General features: G+C 38.3%; 1 protein-coding gene across 5 annotated transcripts in view; it reads right to left on the reverse strand.

The window, feature by feature from the left end:
• Window positions 1-675: 675 nt before the first annotated feature.
• The window catches only part of LOC138761049 (catechol O-methyltransferase-like), a 45402-nt gene continuing 24729 nt past the window's right edge, over window positions 676-21348 (reverse strand). For 3 of the 5 annotated variants that reach the window (XM_069932602.1, XM_069932603.1, XM_069932601.1), the window contains 4 exons: window positions 9693-9975; window positions 3364-3557; window positions 2527-2658; window positions 676-1031 (listed from right to left, as the gene is read on the reverse strand). In XM_069932602.1, the coding sequence (XP_069788703.1) occupies window positions 852-1031; window positions 2527-2658; window positions 3364-3557; window positions 9693-9975 (789 nt within the window). In that variant the 3' untranslated portion in view covers window positions 676-851. Of the gene's footprint in view, window positions 1032-2526; window positions 2659-3363; window positions 3558-9692; window positions 9976-10576; window positions 10701-21348 lie in introns of all 5 variants that reach the window. The other 2 variants (XM_069932599.1, XM_069932600.1) reach the window with 1 other exon arrangement.

Here is a 21348-nt window from a genome sequence, read left to right on the forward strand (position 1 = left end):
AAATGAAACGAAAGCTAAAAATCTCCAAAATTTAAAGTTAAATGTTTACATCTTCTCATTCCAGAGTTGTTGCCTGACCTGAGTATTTTGAATACTTTGTTTTTATTTTCACTAATTCCTCTGTTGGTTCTGGACTTCAATCATTTTGATGCCTTGTTCTGTTGAGGGTGTAACATGTATGAACACAATGACTTTTTTTTATCAGCTTCCCCCAAACCTTACTCGAAGGTTAATAATCACAACTCCTGTCTTGGCCACAGTTAGTAAACCGTCCTGATTGGACTGCAGCATTCAGCTGGTGTGGTCTGGCTTGTCACTGCAGCAGATGGTCTTTTCAACTCAGATTAAAGTGCTTGTTTGGCAAAGCACAGCTTTGACTCCAAAACCTTGCGTATCAAGCGTAATGGTAACGTGATCGCAGTCAGAAATTCCAGTCACCACAACAGCCCTGCTGCTGTGAGCGTATGACTTAGGGGTATGTGTGGGTACAAAGTTAAAACCAGACCCAATCACAGCCAATCCAAGGCAACCCAAGCCCATTCTTGTGTAATTTCTTTTCCCTTTTAACCGCAGAGGCATCTGCAGAAAAGATGAGAAAGACTTGCTGCATTTCTACATAGCTGTGATCAAGAATAGGATACTGAGATATTGAGTTTCAAAAAGCAACTGAACAGATTACAACAAATAGGAATTAGGTTTATTATTTAAGGACAAGAATTAAATGTTCTTGATGACCTGTGGAGCTCCAGGCTAGAATTGTTCAAGTGTACACATTTTGCACATGTATGATATGACAACATTATGAACATTCACTTGATAAGCAATGAGCGCTTACTTAGATTTTACATACTTTAGCCCTTAAAGACAGCCTTTTCCATTCCATCTTTTAGTTTTGTATATTCCAGGTGAGAGGCGTAGTGTGTGCACTTGTAATGAGGGTTGTTCCGCACGTACTGCAGAAATTCTGGAGCTCCTGGTGAAATTACGTTGTCTGCCAGGAGAACCGAACCCTTTCTCAACAGCCCGCACTCCTACAGAAAAGGGAGGAAATACTCAGCAAATGCAAAAGGCTGAGAATTTGATGAAGAACCAAGATTATTTGGGCACTGAGAGCTGCAGCATCAACAGACTGATGAAATAAAATGCCTATTTGAAGATCTTGCTTCTCTGCCAGACCCTAACATTGAGTAGAAATGAATCCTAAGCATTCTGCAAATAGCAAGATAGGAGATTAGTGCCTGTCCAATTCAACAAAGGAACTGTGCACTGCATAGTGATGTATCAACTTTCTTCCCTCATCTTTCCTTGAAGGCATTCAATCTTTAATTGAGTTAAATTACACACAATCTATCTGAAGCCTGAATCTGAAAGCAATCAATTTGAATGCTGCGGATACGTCTTGGCTAACATTTGTTCCTCTGTTTACTGGGACATTATTTGGTCCTTTGCTATTGAATTGTGTGAGAGCTGGGTGTGTATAAATTGATTGTCACATTTTCTACATTACAGCAGTGTGTACACTTGCTATGAATTGTGTTTAATATCCTGAGGTGCTCCAACCAATTCTCTATCAATCGGTGTCTGGTCTCCACTACATTAGGACAATGGATACTAATTGGGAGATCATTTTGTTGAGCACCTTTGCTCTGTCTGCAGCAATAACAGGGACCCCAGGTGTCCAAGCATTTTAATTCCACGCACCATTGCCATACTGACATGTCAGTCCATGGCCTCATATTCTGTCAAATCAAGGCTGCCCGTAAATTAGAGGAACAACACTGGAAGACAACCAGATGACATTAATATCGACCTTCAATTTCTGTTACCCCCTTCCCCCAGTCTTTCCCTACCCTTTTGTTTCTCTTCCTCCGGCTCCCCACCCCTCCCCTTCTTTTTCCTGTCAGAACTTCCCTTCTTTGCTCTCTCTCCTATCATTTCTCAGCTTCTGTCTCTTGTACCATTTTAGATCTATCTATTTATTACCCCTTCCCTGTTAGCCTGTGCTCCTTCCCTTTCTTCCCCCACCACCCCACCCTTCCTCCTTTTATTCAGGTGGAACTTTCATCCGAGGGACAGTAATGTGTCAAGGAAGAATTCTTGGTGAAGAGCTCAGACAAAAAGGTTGGTTACCTTTTACTTCCTAGGGATGCTGTGTGACCTGCTGAGTTTATCCAGCACTTGTGTGTATTGTGTGTATCCCCAGTATATTCAGGTTTTTCTTGTACTGCCCATAGTTCCTTATGATATCTGTCTCCTTGTTAGCAAAGAGGTTGGGAACAAGGGAACATAGATACAGTGTAATTGGTGGAAGGATTACAAGGAACTTGAGAAACAATATTTTCACCCAGAGACTATTGGGGAAAATGATTTTTGTTAGGCTATGTTGAAGGTAAAAATCCATCAGCACATTGAAGAATTATCCAGAAAAGCACTTAAATAATAAAGTAATGAGTTTTCTTTCCTTTCACGTGGCATTGATAAGATGGGTTGGATAGCTTTTTAATGATGTCTTGCAACATATCTTACCTCCAGGAGTCGGGTATCAGGAAGATACTGATCCTTCCAGTGATCGAGGAAAACAAAGTCCACCATCTCCACTTTGTGTTGCCTCTTCAGTTGAGGAATGATGTCTTCCGATGCACCTTCCAGAAATTCCACCTAAAGTCATTGGAGATGAATTAAAGGATCCCTGCCTAAAACTGCCTACATTGGAATCTGGGCTGCATGAAAGCTCTTTGTGAGGCCTGCCATTGAAATATCATGTCAAGGTGAAACTCTAGCTATTGTAGTGAGGCAAAACCTTGCTCTTTGAGCAAATTAATGATCTTCTGATGGCAGGTGATGGACTGGAAATTTGAGTCTGCAATGGAACCCCCTGCACCAGAGTAATCACTTTGCCTTGCCTTGTGAGTAAAGACAACAAGACAGCATTGGGAGTATTCCAAGTGAACCAACTCCCTGTGCTTTCCTGAATGTCTTAGAATCCTGTCATTTCTTTCTACCATTTATTAATAAAATTGAAACCTGTTTCAGATGTAAAGATCAAACAGATTGAGATAGTTTGACTCGCCACAGCTTAATCCTGAGACCTTCATATGGTGTGTCTCAGCAATGTCCATCTATTACTCTGTGGCACATGACTACTGGAAGCATTTTAATTGGCTTTGAAGCTTTTTAGGATTCTGGAGGTCATGGAAGACATTATGAAAATATATTTACCTCTGATTAGATTTTTTTTAAGAAATATTAAATTTAAAGTTCTCTTTGCATTGAAACTGGCCAATGGTAAATTAATGGTTAAGATAAAGTAGACTTTATTAAATGAATAATTGAATTTTTCCTTCCGGTCCATAAGCTTTTTACCTTGCCCTCCACTCCAGCGAAGTGGAAGATCTGCTTTGCAACAACTGCATTGGTTGGATTGAACTCCACAGTCAGCAGACGAGTGCCAGGTTTGAGCACACAGACCATGCGCAGGGCCGAGTAACCACAGTAGGTCCCCAGCTCCAGCACCGTGGAAGGACTTGCCTCTTCCAACACTCTGTCCAAAATTGCACCTGCATAGAGACCACAGAAACAGGATTAAGGGGCAAAACAATATCCATGGCACTTCACCCAGATCTCCCAATTCCTGTTGACCCACTCTTCTTCTTGTATCCCTTGAAGAAGGTATCAAATAATCTCTGACCAGAGTAGGTCTTGCAATGAATGTTTTTCAGGGTGTGGATACACCAGCAAGACCAGTATGCATTGACCCTCGCTGCATGAAGTTTCTCTGATGGTGTGCATTTCCCCTGGATGCTTTGATTTCCTCCCTCACTCTGGAGATGTGGTGCTTGGTGACTGTATATTGCCCCTCATGTAAGTGGGGAACCTGTGAGGAACTAAGCATGGGAGAGAGAACTGGTTACGTGGAAGTAAAGGGAGAATGAATGTGAAGGGAATTCTTGAAGAGCTGGCATCGATACAATCGGCCTCCGATACAGGGAGGAATATCTGAATTTGATATCCACTCAAGGGCCCTCTGAACATGGCTCACATTTCAGAGGGTAGTTAAGGATGAACCACATTGTCATGAATCTGCATCCAGACTTGAAAGAAAGGATGGGTGGAGTGTTTCTGACAATATCGTTCAGATTCATCATTCCCATTTTTATTCCAAACCTATCTAATGACTTGAATTTGCATGCTGTCTTATTAAGGTTTAAATTTTAAATTTAGACATTCAGCACAGTAACAAGACATTTGGGCCCACGAGTCCATGCTGCCCAATTTACATCCAATTAACCTCCAATGCTTAATTATCAAATGGTGGGAGGAAACTGGAGCCCCTGGGAAAAATCCACACAGACGCGGGGAGAACGTACTAACTCCTTAAAGACAGCATGGGTTTCGAACCCCAGTCCCGATTACTGGTGCTATAAAGATGTTGTGCTAACCGCTATGACAACCGTGCCACCCATGTTTGAATCTCATTATCTTTTCCAAAAGCTTTAAAAATGTTCTTTTCTATGTTGCAAATCACCGAATTCTAACAGTGGATAAGGAGATCACTCAGTCTCTGCTTCCCTAATGTGATTCTGGAGCTCCACATTGGTTCTGAGGAAAATCTCAGATAACTCCTGACTGACTCCAATCAGCTGTTCCTCTTCCAATATCATAAAATAATTCTTTGTGACAATTGTGAAATTTTGATCGTGCTTTTTGAATCTTTTCAGTTTTGCTCTCGGCTCCCTTGCCAAGCTGGTCACTATTAATCATCATTAATTTTTAAACCATTAATTTTAATGATACAGCACAGCAGAAGGGACCTTCCGGTCATGAAACCCGAGCCGCCTAATTACACACAATTAACCTGGTGACCTCAAACCTTTTTGGAGGGTGGGAGGAAACTGGAGCACCCAGAGAAAACCCATGCAGGTCACAGGGAAACAGAGCCACTCCTTACAGACCGCACTGGATTCGAACCTGAGTCACTGCATTGGAATAGCATTGGGCTAGCCATTACGCTAAAAGAAAAGTTTGTGGCCACAGCCTTGGTAACAAGATTAAAATAATATAATTGTTTTATATTGATTTTATTAAACCTTTTTCACAAATCCATCCAACTAAACTCTGTTAATGTGTGCATTGAAATTATATCAAAAGCTACATCAGAGTTTAAGCCTTGGAATTTTGGGGAATTGTCCCCTGCTGGATTTGTTTCTGACATTCCGCAGTCGAGATTGAATGTCTTGATCTGAAATGTCGACCATTCTTTTCTCTCCCCCACTTCATGCTGGTGAACCCACTGAGTTTCACCTGCAGTTTTCTTATGCTCAAGATCTACAGTCTCTCATGTCTTCTCTGGTTTTCATAATTACTTGAGAAGGAGTGTGTCACTTTGGGTCATGGTGAGTTGGTCATGCACAAGTTTCAACCTACAACTGACGAATTTTGTAAAAGAACAGGAAGGATTGGGATATGCTTAAACTTATTCACAGCCTTGAATGATCTATTAGCAGTTTAACAAACTTTTTATGGGCATTACAGTCACAAATTATGCATACAATGGCTGCAGAGGAATTGACGGTGCCATCCTGATTGCTACCTGCTGATCTGACCAAGGCTGAAGAGCTCAAGACCACTAGAGGTCATGCCTGCAGCGTGAGGTAGTTGTGAACCCCGAATCAAGGGTGTCCGAATGAAATATACAAGTGTGCCTGACAACTGATGTACAAAAAGCAGCCTCGGACCATGTTCGGGGCTCATTTGGTTATAGATATCCAAGGTTTATGAGCAAGACTCTGTATATCAATTGAGATAAGCAAGCTTGCTAATGAAGGGTGTCTGGTTTGAAGTTTGTTGGGTCTGAAGCTATTCCCTCAATCTGAACCAACAAAAGAATGAAGCCTCACACAACTTAATTGTCCAAGGCAATTGATCAGAAGCTTCCCTTCAGTTGGTGTGTACAGCTTTGAACAGATGTGACTGGAGAATATTCTTGAGCAGGGCTTTAATTGACTCAGTTAACAGTGCCCAGAAATGATGGAAGAAATCAGGCATCCAAACAGTCTCTGTGGAAAGAGAATCCAAACACTGTTTCAGGTCAAAGGCCCTTCATGAGAAGAAGGGCTCAGGCCTGAAACATTGACTGCATTTTACTTCCTATGAATGCTGTCATCTGAACACATGGTGCTTCATTGATGGAGTTCCAACAACATGTGGCTTTATTTTGCATTCCAGAACCTCAGTTTTACTTATGTTCCACATGGACTATTTTCTGACTGCCCAACCCACCACGGGCAGCCTTTGACTTCTAATCACCCACTCCACCCTGTGTGTCTCACCTTCTTCCACCTCATCCCTTTATTTTCCTTTCTCTTTGCCTTTGTCTGGTGTCTACCAATCTACTGCATTTGTTTGCCATGCTTCACTAATCCCACACTGCCTTCCATCCCATGCCCTGTCCTCTTCACACTGGATTCTCTTCTCTCTATCCCCAGTCCTTATGAAGGGTTCCAGCCCAAAATGTTAAATGTTCTTTATTTCCCACTGATGCTACTTGACTGAGTTCCTCCAGCAGATTGTGTTTATCTTCCCTAGATGCATGGCTCAGATCAGTCCTGGAGAATGACCAGGAGCTTTGCCTTCATGAGCCCCTCTTGTGAAATTTGCATTCATTGCATTGTGAAATAACGAGTCCCTCAATGATGCAAGAGCAGGTAACGACAGACACATGAAAAAACTTCCAATCCCTATTCACCTCATTTGAAAATTTTAATTCTGTTTACAAATTTTGACTTATATAATGGTCAAAATCAATCCTGGTACCTTTTTCTTGAAAACAATCTCTTACAGCATTTTACCATCAAAGAATAAATTATTCTGTGATCGTATCAATTTCTTTTATATTGAATTTGGCAGGTAATCTACAATGTCCCCTTGATTCAGCGTCGCCAGTAGATAGCTTCCATGGTAACAGACGTGCACACAGTATTCTCAGCTGCACATTTCAGCTGAAGTACATTGTTTTCTGGTATGGTTCATTAATCATGGGTGTCGTTTGTTATTTAAGGCATGAACCCCTCACTGATCAACCTGGCATCTTATTGAAGATTACTGAAAATCAAAACTACTTTGACCAACAAAAAATCATACCAGCACATAGTAAAGGATCTCTTTTGTCCAGGATTTAAGAGACTTTGCATTAAAGTCACAGTTGCAATTAAAGTTTAGGAGTCACAATTCGGTCTCTTTGTCTATGGACAGTGGATTCAAAAAGATCCACTTCTTTTTGTTAACTCCTTTTTGTTAAGGTCCTGTTAGATCTGAACAGCACCATGACCTTAAACAATTGTTTGGTCTCTTGTGCCACAGAAATTTTCTGTTCTTATTCAAATGCTCATTGTTTGTTGCTTGCAAATTGTGAATAAAATGGATCTCTGACATTAATTTCTTTAACTTCTAAGTCTCTCTCCAAAGAACCATTAGCACCCTAATTCTAATGCATTTTCCTCACATCTCCTGAATTCCCTCCCCCTCAAAATTTCACTCTCCTTAGTATATGCCCCACAGGTTCCCGCAACAATAACTTGATAGTATCTGTTCCTGGAATATTGATCGCAGGATAAAAGTTGGCCGGGACCTCTCCTGTGGATGTCTGAAACCAAGACCACCCATAATTGGAGGAGCGACACCTAATTTTCTGTCTCAGCACTCACCTGCCAGATGGCATAAACATCAACTTCTTTGGTTCCTACTCCCCATTCTTTCTCTCTCTTCTCCATTCCTCTGTCATCTTTCCTCCAGCTCTCCCCCTTCCCTCTCCATTCACAAAGCATTCTCCCCTCCTCTTGTTTGCTGGTGTTCGCTCCCTCCCTTATTCACCTATTACTTCCTGCCTGTGGGACTATGCTCATCCCCCCCCCCCGTCCCTCCCCACCATTTTATTCGGGCACCTGCCCACATTTTGTCCATACCTTGATGAAGGGCTCAAGCCCGAAATGTTGGTTATGTATCTTTATCTTTGCTATATAAAGTACACTGTTTGACCTACTGAGTTTCTCTAGCATTGCTTTTTATGATATTTCTTTTAAGATACTTTGAAAGATTGTTCAGTCTTTTTGGAAAAGATTCATAGACCTTTGGTTTAACCACTTTTTCAAAAGCCAGCACTTTCAAAACTTCAATAGTCCCTCACCTCTGTCAGCCAAGATTTTGTTGTTCATTCCTCTGGTGTTAGGACTTGAATACGTATTTTGGGATTTGGAGCCAAATGAGATATAGGTGTCGCATGACACACATGATGCAGGAAGCAGATGTCCCTCCACATGGAGATTTGATGTGTGTTGTCTGTATTCTGTCCTCCTCCGCTCAGTCCCCTTCTATTTTCTATCAAGAAGTCCGGGACTCCTGCAGAAGTGTAGGTGTCCTGAACTATCTGATGGGGCTCTGGAGTTTTGCTGGCTGTTCTGTCATGTTGGAGATTTATGGATTGTAGACAGCACAGTCAATATTGAAGTACCAATAACTTAATGTCTTTAAAATATTATGTTGTAAGAAATTTATTGTTTTTTTTTAAACTTTCTGCCAATTTGAAACATCTATGTACACATTTTCATGTTGAATGCAATCAGTAGCTGAATAAAATTCAATAAAACTGCAGATGCTGTAAATCTGAAATAAAAACAAAAAATGCAAGAAACACTCAGAAGGCCGGACAGCATCTGTGGAGAGTAAAATGGTTAACGTTTCAGGTTTTAGACACTTATAACTTATCTGAAGAAGGGTCTGAGACCTGAAACATGGTTTCTCTTTTCTCAGATTTTGCCTGATTTGCTGAGTTTTCCAGCCTTTCATGTTTTAATTTCATACAGTCTACAACTGAGGACTTGCTTCATACTTAACATCAAAAGGGAAAAGGTTGGAAACACTCAGCAGGACAGGCAATGTCTGTGGAGAGACAAAGATGAAGATCCTTCATCAAATATGTGAAATTGAAAAAACAAGTTAGTTATAAGTTGCAGAATGGGAGGGGAGAAAGGAACATCAGCAGCTCTTGGTTCAAGAACAATCTCTTTCCAACAGCTATCAGGCTCTTGAACCTATACACTAATTATGGACTGCTCCACCACCACAACAAGGACTATGTGCTATTGCAGTCACTTTTTACACTTGAATAGCTGTGAATATTTATTATCTATCTTTCATTTTTATTGTATCTTTTTAATTCAATTATGTATGCCATTTTTAAAATAATGAAATACCTGTTCAAGTGAGAATTTCAGTGCATGTGGTACTTTGCACAATGTATTTGGCAAAAAACTCATTATCAGCAATATCTCTGATAGGCTGGAGTTACCCAGATGATATTAATGTTATGAGCCACAATTTTCATAGATAGCTGAGAGAGGGAGGGAAAAGAGAAACAAACAAAAGGACAGGTGTCAGGGGTGTGGTTGAAAGGTAAAACCAAAGGGAGAATGTTGGAAATAGAAAACCTATCACAAGTGGATAATCTGAAAATAGACCTCGCACATTCAGACACAAACAGGAAAAATGAGTTGTGTGAAATTATAAAATTTGATATTGACTCTGTTAATAATTTTGAGCTTTTGTTTGGGCTCAATTTCTAGATAATAAGGACATCACACCAAATTAATGTGCAATATACTGCACCATGAGGTAGTTTAAAATGTAAAACTGCCTACCTTTCTCATCACCAACATTCATTGCCCATTCCTTCTCTCTGCAGTATTTGTCAATGTTGTCCACTACACTCTTTGCATCACCTTGCACAGCGTTCTGCAGCACATATTCTAAAATTCGGTCCTCTCTGCTCTTCCCTGTTACAAGCTTTGCCATCTTCTCTTCAACAACAGTGTGCCAGAAAATTGCTGCAGCACTGTTGTTTTTAAACAGGATGGGGAGCAGGAAGAAAAGCAGAAGTAGACTGGCCAACAAGATACTGATGGTTGGAAGATACTCCTCCATCTAGGAGAAGGAAACATATACATATAAACATATATGAGCATCTGCCAATTTATAAAAGCAAATAAGAAATAGGAGCAATACAGTTAGTGCAGGAGTTAGTGCAAGATTATTACAATGACAGCAACCCAAGTTCTCATCCGGCACTGTCTGTAAGGAGTTTGTATGTTCACCCCATATGTGCGTGAGTTTCCACCAGGTGTCTGGGTGCTCCAGTTTCCTCAAAACATATCGGGGTTGTAGGTGTATTGGGTGTAATTGAGCGGCACGGGCTCGTGGGCCAAACTTCATTTTTGTGCTTGATCCTGAAAATGTTTGACTCGCCATAATCCAAAGGTCTTTCTATCTTAACCTTGGATATTTTAAATGTTCTCAACATTCTCAGCCTTCACATCTCTCAGAGGCAGAGATTTCCAAACATTTGCAATTTTGTCAGAAGAAATTCTTCCTTATCTGCATCCTGAACGGCTGACCCTTTTGTTTTAATGCTCTGCCTTCCAGATTTTCCCAGTCAGGGAAACATCCACTCGGCATCTATCTGTCAAATGCCCTCCTGTCTGCCTCCCCCTCCCTTCCCCCTGCCCCAGCACACTAAACATCTTGCCTCTTCTGTCAAACTGTTTCTCATTCTTCTGTCCTCATGAGAGTTTTGATCGATGTACACAATATATCCTCCTTCAATCCAGCAATAAATAGTCTCTTCTCTTCTCCAAGGCATGCTATCCTCCCTTTAATAAGGAGAACAAAATTATATGTTGCTGACCTGATTAGGTCTTGACAAAATTCTGCCAAACTGAAAAAAGATCTCCCTTCGCATAGCTCTCTTTCCCTTTATAAGGCAGCATTCCATTTAATTTGCACATTACCATCTTCTCTGGGTGCCAATAGATGGCACATAATCTAAAGGAGAGGATTAGCTTTCATAATTACTCGGAAGAAATTCAGAGTGGGGACGCAATGAATTTACTGCCCTTTCTCCAGCACATCCCAGCTCCATTTTATCATATCCAATCCTACTGCGATCAACTCAACTACTGATTCCAGAAATTGAATCCTCAGTCAGACATTCAATGTCTTGACAGGACTCTGTTTTGCTTCTCTTTCTTGTCTTAATAGTGGTGCTGCATTGGGGGTGCCTCATTCTGCTCCTTTATAGGGCAAATAAAGAAAAAACTCTTTTTGTGCATTTTTTTTGTGGATGTAACAATAAACAGCGACCAGTTTGGATAAATAACATGCTGCCAATTCAGAGAGGTGGCCATGCACTGTAGTTCAGAGTGTGCAACACTGAGGGGTCCTACTACACCCATAGGAATCTGAATATAAAAGGCAACAGTTCACAGGACACAGTAGAAGTGTTTCTTACTTTGTTACTCCAGTAGGGGTAAGCTTTTTGGATGCTGGTTTCACCAGCTTTGGCAACAAAGCTTACTGGTACATTCTCCAGCAGAGTGTCTATTTCTGTTCATGGATCTGTTTATACCCTCTCCTTCTTGGCTTTCTATCATGTTGCTTTTCACAAGAAACAACATCTCTTTTTTAAAAACTCCTTTTTCGTAACTGAGCTGAATTCAGACATTCTGGTTGTCACAGTAACACCCTGAATTCCCAGTGGAAATAACAAAGCACCTTCATGAGGTGCTTGATCTCTTCAAATCATTGCTACGTTAGTTCTGTTTTTGAGATAATCACTTCAAAGCTCAAGGAACAATCAATTTTTGTTGCTCACTGCTCAGTTCCTTCATTATGCTTCAAAATACAAATTGTACAAGTATTATTGACCTATGATAAATTTACAACTGGTTTCACATAGAGGGGTGAGGTAGAATTATCCATGTAACAAATACAATCAGTTTATCCAACCAGTCTAATTATTAGAAGATACATTCCAAAAAATTAATTACCTTTGGAAAGGAAGGTTATTCAAACCCAGTCTCCCTCTTCAGACGAGCTGGTTTGTGCAAGATATTGTCTGGGTAGAGCTTCCAAGTGTCAATCAAAAGTTGTTACATCATGCTCCAGATACAACAACTGACATCTGCTTTGCCTTTCTTTTTAAAGAATGTTCATTCAATGTTGACCTTTTCTGGTGCTTTCCCTCAGGGGTGAGCTTTGCTTTTTTTTATTATCTTTGACAGCTTTTTCCTTTTTTTTCCCCAATGTTGACGATTCTATTTGGTTCTTCAATTTAACAAATCAATGAAGTGATTGGAGCAAAGATCTTTCCTCAAGCTCAGTTCCTCTCTTGATGACACAGCTTGGTCTTGGAGTTCAAGCCTCCGTGATGAGTGGTGACAGTTAACAAAACCATTGTTCACAAAACCAAGGTCAAATGAGTCTTTTTTTGTGAAAACTTTATTTATTTAAAAAATCATTAATAGAGAAACAATGTACAATCCAATATAATTAATTTTATATAATTGTATATAAAAAAGAAAATTAAAAACATAAACACAGAAATTTTTTTAAAAACCCCTCCCACCCCATCAGCCAGCTCTCTTAAGGAGAGCTAAAAAAAGGAAAAATATATAATACATCAAAGAACATCTAAATGCATATATTCCAAATACGGTAACCACTTATTGACGAAAAAAAGAATAATTATCATGCAAATTATATGTAATTTTTTTCCATAACAATACAAGCTTTCAATTCATTATGCCATTGCGTTATATTAATCGCTGTGTTATCTTTCCATGTACTTGCTACACATTTTCGAGCAACAGACAGTACTAAAGGTACAAATCCAATTTTGAAATTTATCTAGCCCTAATCCCTTTAACCATGTAACCCATTTAAAAAATAGATGGATATAATGGTAACTTAATGTTACATAATTTTTTTTCAAAATTAACCTAATTTGGGGAAGTCACGTGATGGAGTAGTGGCCGGTCAGGGAATTCCAGCCCTCTCCCGAAAAGTTTAAAAAAAAAGCACAAAACACAAAGGTACAAGACTAAAATTTAAAACAAAGTAAAAATAAAGGTGAGAAGAAAATGGCAGCGAAGAGAGAAAAGTCGAAAACAACGGGAAGAAGAGAAGAAGAAAGAAAGTCAGAAGAAGAAGGTGAAGGCCTTACCTGTCCGAGGAGGCCCACCGCGGAGAGAGAAGCCCGCTCCCTCAGGTCAGTGGAAGTCCCGGGTTCGGGACTACAAAAATGGCTCACAGAGCCGAGTAAAAGTGCGCAACCACGCATGCGCGACTCCTCGCGCATGCGCGATGCGCATGAAAAAAAACACACTGACGGGAGGGGGAACAGCTGTGGAGTCGATCTCCACAGCTGAGAGAGACACCTGCAACACAGCAACAGGTGCAGAACACAGACAATAACGACAACAAGAAAGAAGAGGGTAAAAAGAAAACAAGGAAACAACAGATGGTCAACCCAGAGGAAGAAGAAGAAGAACAGAAAGAAATGGAAGAAGAAGAGAAAGGCAAGACGATGGATATATCTTTTTTTTAAAAATATATGGAATCAGTGAAAGAATGGCAATTACAAGAATTTAATGAGATAAAAAGAAGAATTAAGAATGCAGAAGAAAAAAATGAATAAAATAGAAATGGTCATATCAGAGATAGGAAAAAGAGTGGAAAATGTGGAAGAACGAGAAATAATCGTAGAAATGGAAGTAGAGGATTTAAAAGAGAAATTAGAAGAATCTAATAAAAAAGTTAAAGAGGCACATGAGCTGTTAGCTCAGAAGATAGATATAATGGAAAACTATAATAGAAGAAATAATATAAAGATAGTGGGCCTTAAGGAAGATGAAGAAGGCAAGAATATGAGAGAATTTATAAAAGATTGGATCCCCAGGGTCCTAGGAAGACCAGAATTACAGGAAGAAATGGAAATAGAGAGGGCACATAGAACACTAGCTCCGAAACCACAACCGCAGCAAAAACCAAGATCCATTTTAGTAAAATTCTTAAGATATACAACAAGAGAAAATATATCGGAGAAAGCAATGAAGAAAATAAGAGAAGACAAAAAGCCACTGGAATACAAGGATCAAAAAAATTTTTTTCTATCCAGACATAAGTTTTGAACTCCTGAAGAAGAGGAAGGAGTTCAATACAGCAAAAACGATCTTATGGAAAAAAGGATATAAATTTATGTAAAAGTACCCAGCGGTACTTAAAATAGTTATTCCAGGGCAACAAAACAGACTATTCTCGGATCCAGAGGAAGCACGAAAATTTGCAGAACAACTATAAAACAAGCAGAGAGATGAAGACATGTAATGAGAGTAAAAATGACCACGAACTATATGTATGTCTGTATATGGGTATATGTGTGTATATATATATATATATATATATATATATATATATATACATAGAAGACCGCAGAGCCCACCTCACTGACAAAAGGCAAAGGAGGAAAAACCCAACACCCAACCCCAACCAACCAATTTTCCCTTGCAACCGCTGCAATCATGTCTGCCTGTCCCGCATCGGACTTGTCAGCCACAAACGAGCCTGCAGCTGACGTGGACTTTTTACCCCCTCCATAAATCTTCGTCCGCGAAGCGAAGCCAAAGAAAGAAGATATATATATATATATATATATATATAATATATATATAGATGTGTATGTATGTGTGTGTATACATGAATGATTCTGTATTTAGAGGAAAATATATAGAGTATAGATAAGAATTAATAAGGGAAGGAAAGGGAATAGAGGGAGTAAGGAGAGAATTAAAAAGTAACCTTTGTTACATATGAAAATTGAAATCTTTTCTGGGGGGGGCTGGGTGGGGAGGAGTTATGGTCACTGCAAAATCAGTTGACGTTTGCGAGTGAATTCGCAAATCCAAATAGAGAGGGGAGATGTGGTTGCCCGACAAGGGATAAAGGGCAACTAAAGAGGGGGAGAGGAGAATGGGGTTAAATAAGTTTTAAATAGGAGAATAAGGAAAATTTTTGATGTTTTAGAAATGTTGTCTTATAAAGTGTTCAAAACAAGAAAGCAGAAATGGATAAGAAGGAAAGGTGATGATGGAGAAACGGAAAGGGAAGATAAACAAAGTATGAAATGGCTACGCTGAACTCTATGACTTTAAATATTAATGGAATACATAACCAAATCAAAAGGAAGAAATTGCTAAATTTACTGAAAAAAGAAAAAATTGATATAGCATTTGTGCAAGAAACACATTTAACTGAATTGGAGCACAAGAAATTAAAGAGAGATTGGGTAGGACATGTAACAGCAGCGTCGTATAATTCAAAAGCAAGAGGAGTAGCTATATTAATCAGTAAAAATGTACCAATTAAAATAGAAGAGGAAATAATAGATCCAGCAGGGAGATATGTAATGATAAAATGTCAGATATATTCGGAGATTTGGAATCTACTCAATGTATATTCATCTAACGAAGAGGATCAAAAGTTTATGCAAGATATTTTTTGGAAGATGTAAGGTACGCAAGGGAACATATTAATAGGAGGGGATTTCAACCTTAATTTGGATTCAAATATGGACAAAACTGGGAAAAAAATTAACAGAAAGAACGAAGTAACCAAATTTATAATTAAATCGATGGAAGAAATTCAACTTTTGGATATATGGAGGAAACAACACCCAAAGGAAAAGGAATATTCATATTATTCGGGTAGACATTAAACATACTCAAGAATAGACCTATTTTTGTTATCAGCTCGTATGCAAGATAGAGTAAGAAAAACAGAATATAAAGCTAGACTATTATCGGACCATTCACCCTTGATATTGACAATAGAGTTAGAGGACATCCCTCCAAGAATGTATAGATGGAGATTAAACTCCATTCTACTTAAAAGGCAGGATTTTAGAGAATTCATTGAAAGACAAATTAAAATGTATTTTGAAATAAATACGGAATCAGGGAAAGATAAGTTAATACTATGGGATGCAATGAAAGCGTTCATTAGAGAGCAAATAATAAGTTATTTAACCAAGATAAAGAAGGACTATAATCAGGAAACAGAGCAGTTGGAAAGGGAAATAGTAAACATAGAAAAAAAATTAGCAATGAAGGAAGATACAACTAAAAGAAGAGAATTGGCAGTTAAAAAAATAAAGTATGAAACACTACAAACATATAAGGTGGAGAAGAACATAATGAAGACAAAACAGAAATATTATGAACTAGGGGAAAAAACGCACAAAATTCTAGCAAGGCAGCTTAAGACCGAACAAGCTAAGAAAATGGTATTGGCATCAAGGAAAAAAGACAAACAAATCACATATAATCCAACGGAGATCAATGGAAACTTTAGAGAATTCTATGAACAATTATACCAAACTGAAAACGAAGGGAAAGAAGACAAAATATATGAATTTTTAACTAAAATTGAACTACCAAAATTACAAATAGAGGAACAAAATAAATTAACAGAACCATTTGAAATAGTAGAAATACAAGAGATAATAAAAAAAATTACCAAATAATAAAACACCAGGAGAGGATGGATTCCCAATAGAATTCTATAAAACATTTAAAGATTTATTAATTCCTCCCCTCCTGGAAGTAATCAACCAGATTGACAAAACACAAAGCTTACCAGATTCATGTAAAACAGCAATAATTACAGTAATACTAAAGCAAGGGAAAGATCCACTCGCACCAGCATCATATAGACCAATATCATTACTTAACACAGATTATAAGATAATAGCTAAACTATTAGCAAACAGATTAGCAGATTACGTACCTAAAATGGTAAATCTAGACCAAACTGGATTTATTAAAAAAAGACGCACAACAGACAATATTTGTAAATTTATTAACTTAATTCATGCAGTAGAAGGGAGTAAAGCGCCAACAGTAGCAGTTGCTTTAGACGCAGAGAAGGCCTTTGACAGAGTAGAATGGAATTATTTATTCAAAGTTCTCAAATTCAGTTTACCAGAGAAGTATATTAATTGGATTAAAGCATTATACAAGGGGCCATTGGCGAAAGTGACAGTAAATGGATATATATCAAAGCAATTTAACTTAAGCAGATCAACAAGGCAGGGATGCCCACTATCACCCTTATTGTTCGCGTTAGCTATAGAACCGCTAGCAGAATTGATAAGAACAGAAAATAATATAAAAGGGATAAAAATAAAAGACAAGGAATATAAAATCAGTTTATTTGCAGATGATGTTATAGTATACTTAACAGAACCAGAACTATCAATAAAAGAATTATATAAGAAATTGAGGGAATATGGAGAAGTGTCGGGTTACAAGATTAACGTAAATAAAAGTGAAGCAATGCCAATGAACAATGCAGATTTCTCAAAATTTAAGAAGGAATCACCATTCAGATGGCAAATGCAAGCAATAAGATAACTAGGTATACAAATAAATAAAAATCTCAGCCATCTATATAAACTCAATTATTATCCACTAATGAAAAAATTACAGGGCGATTTAGAGCATTGGAAAGATTTACCATTAACACTAATAGGAAGGATAAACTGTATTAAAATGAACATTTTCCCAAGGATATTAAACCTATTTCAGGCATTGCCAATACACTTGACAGAGAAGTTCTTCAAGGAGTTAAAGAAAATAATAAGGACATTTTTATGGAAAGGGGGGAAACCGAGGATAGCACTTGATAAATTAACAGAATGGTTTAAACAAGGAGGCTTAAAACTGCCAAACTTTAAGAATTATTATAGAGCCGCACAATTAAGATACCTATCAGATTTTTACCAAACAAGGGAAAAGCCAGATTGGACTACATTAGAACTAGATAAAATAGGGGAAAAGATACCTGAACACATATTATATAAATGGGATGAAAAATTGGTACAACGTAGGAGTTCTCCAGTATTACATCATCTGCTCAATATTTGGAAGAAGATTCATGTAGAAAGGAATAAAACAAATTACCAATTACCAAAACTAATTTTCTTCTTTGGCTTGGCTTCGCGGATGAAGATTTATGGAGGGGGTAAAAGTCCACGTCAGCTGCAGGCTCGTTTGTGGCTGACAAGTCCGATGCGGGACAGGCAGACACGGTTGCAGCGGCTGCAGGGGAAAAATGGTTGGTTGGGGTTGGGGGGTGGGTTTTTCCTCCTTTGCCTTTTGTCAGTGAGGTGGGCTCTGCGGTCTTCTTCAAAGGAGGTTGCTGCCCGCCAAACTGTGAGGCGCCAAGATGCACGGTTTGAGGCGATATCAGCCCACTGGCGGTGGTCAATGTGGCAGGCACCAAGAGATTTCTTTAGGCAGTCCTTGTACCTTTTCTTTGGTGCACCTCTGTCACGGTGGCCAGTGGAGAGCTCGCCATATAACACGATCTTGGGAAGGCGATGGTCCTCCATTCTGGAGACGTGACCCACCCAGCGCAGCTGGATCTTCAGCAGCGTGGACTCGATGCTGTCGACCTCTGCCATCTCGAGTACTTCGACGTTAGGGATGAAAGCGCTCCAATGGATGTTGAGGATGGAGCGGAGACAACGCTGGTGGAAGCGTTCTAGGAGCCGTAGGTGATGCCGGTAGAGGACCCATGATTCGGAGCGGAACAGGAGTGTGGGTATGACAACGGCTCTGTATACGCTTATCTTTGTGAGGTTTTTCAGTTGGTTGTTTTTCCAGACTCTTTTGTGTAGTCTTCCAAAGGCGCTATTTGCCTTGGCGAGTCTGCTGTCTATCTCATTGTCGATCCTTGCATCTGATGATATGGTGCAGCCGAGATAGGTAAACTGGTTGACCGTTTTGAGTTTTGTGTGCCCGATGGAGATGTGGGGGGGCTGGTAGTCATGGTGGGGAGCTGGCTGATGGAAGACCTCAGTTTTCTTCAGGCTGACTTCCAGGCAAAACACTTTGGCAGTTTCCGCAAAGCAGGACGTCAAGCGCTGAAGAGCTGGCTCTGAATGGGCAACTAAAGCGGCATCATCTGCAAAGAGTTGTTCACGGACAAGTTTCTCTTGTGTCTTGGTGTGAGCTTGCAGGCACCTCAGATTGAAGAGACTGCCATCCGTGCGGTACCGGATGTAAACAGCGTCTTCATCGTTGGGGTCTTCCCTTTTACAATAGATAACCTTTCCTTTAGAGAATGGGAGAAAAAAGGGATCAAAAGAATAGAAAATTGTTTTTCAGGAAATAGATTATTATCCTTTGAACAAATGAAAGATAAATACAATAAAACTCAAGATACAGTGCTGGCATATTACCAACTGAGATCCTACTTGAAGGACAAATTAGGAAGCAGTCTGAGGTTACCAGAGGGAAGTAACTTTGAATATGTGATTACAGATACAATGATAATCAAAAGATTTATAACAAATATGTATATTAAACTGCAAGAAAAGGAGAATGAGGAAACAAATGGTAAAACTGAACAAAAATGGGAAAAAGATTTAAATATAAAGATAAAAAAGGAAACATGGGAGAAGTTATGTTCTGGAACGATGAGAAATACAATAAATACGAGGCTGCGTATGATACAATATAATTGGTTACACAGACTATACATTACACCGCAAAAGTTAAATAAATGGGACCCAACAGTATCTGATAGATGTTTTCGATGTAAAAAAGAAAGGGGAACAACAATTCATGCAATCTGGACATGTGAGAGAGTAGAAAAATTTTGGGAAGATCTAAACCAGATATTAAATAAAATTACAGAAAACAATATACCAAAAAACCCAGAGATCTTCCTCCTAAGTAACATAAAAAACAAAGAATTTGGAATTGATTTGGATGGTGCACAAAAAAGATTTGTTAAGATAGCTCTAGCCGTAGCAAAAAAATGTATTATGTCAACCTGGAAATTGGAAGATAATTTGAAAATACAACAATGGTATATCGAAATGAATAAATGTATTCCATTAGAAAAAATAACATATAGTTTAAGAAATAATATTGAAATATTTGAACAAGTATGGGAGCCATACATGAAACACAATAGAGAAAACCTACCAGGGACATTCACCACCTAAATTAACGAAAGGAGAAGGAAATGAAAAGAATTGACTCAGTGGAATTTCTTGTTTATTTTTATTGAATGACAACATTGTTTGACTGGTTTAATGTATCTTAGATTTTGTACTTTAAATGGATGGGGGGAGGTAGGGAGGGTGGGATGGGAGGACGGAAGGGGGGGAGAAAATGACACTGTATATATTTGAAAAGGAAAATGTATGTATCATGGTCAATGTGGTTTATGGTGTGAAAAATAAAAAATTAAAAAACAAATTAACCTAATTTCTTCCCAAAATGGTTGTACATAAATACAAGACCAGACAGCATGTAAAAAAGTACCAGTATATACACCACATCTAAAACAAGAATCCGAGTTACTAAAACCATATTTTTTTCAATTTCTCTGGAGTTAAATATAACTGATGTAAAAAAATTATAATTAACCCTTCCATACCGTACATTCGTCAATTTAGTTACACTTTTGTAGCACATGCATGCCCAATAATCTTCAGGAAAAACAAAAGCTAAATCATTTTTCCATTTAAGCTTAGACTTTTCCCATTTCGCTTTAATCCATATTGTCTTGTAACACTTGATACATAACAGAAATATAACTCTTTTTTGGTATAGAAGAAATCAAAGATTCAAATTCCATCAATACAGGTAAAGTCATCTCTCTACCACACATAACTTTCACCAAAGCTCGAAGTTGATAATAAACAAACAAAGAATCTTCAGTAATATCGAAACATTCCCTCAATTGATTAAAGGAAAGAAACTGTCCTTCCACAAAACAATCCTGCAATGTCTTTATACCCTTAAATCCAAATAGTTAAATATTGAAAAAGGAATAAGCTGATTATTATATAATGGAAATATTCCATCGATATATAAATTGATGCACCTCAATTTCATAAATGCAAGCCATCTCAATTTTCGCCCAATTTGGGGATTGGTCCAAATCCATCAATCTACTAATAAATTTCAACTGGGCTGCTTCATAATAATTTTGAAAATGAGGTAATTGAAGCCCACCTAATGCATACTTCCAAGTAAGTTTATATAATGCTACCGTGATAATTTACCTTTCCATAAAAATTCTCTCACAGCTTTATTTAAATCCTGAAAAAATCCCTTTGAAAGAGAACATGGTATTGATTGAAATAAATATTGAATTCGACGAAGAATATTCATCTTAATACAATTAACTCGACCGATTAAAGTTAATGGGAGATCTTTCCATTCAATTAAATCTGCTTTAATCTATTTTAGCAAAGGAACATAATTTAACTTATATAAAGATTGATAATCAGCATTAACAATCATTCCTAAATATTTAATTTTATCAGACCATTTCAATTTTATAATATCTTATATTCTGAATAATCTCCTTCTCCAACTGGCAAAATTTCACTCTTATTCCAATTAACCTTATATCCAGATATTGTTCCATATTGCAATAAAC

The sequence above is a fragment of the Narcine bancroftii genome, chromosome 4, assembly GCF_036971445.1.
Source record: "Narcine bancroftii isolate sNarBan1 chromosome 4, sNarBan1.hap1, whole genome shotgun sequence".
NCBI classification, from domain to species: domain Eukaryota; kingdom Metazoa; phylum Chordata; class Chondrichthyes; order Torpediniformes; family Narcinidae; genus Narcine; species Narcine bancroftii.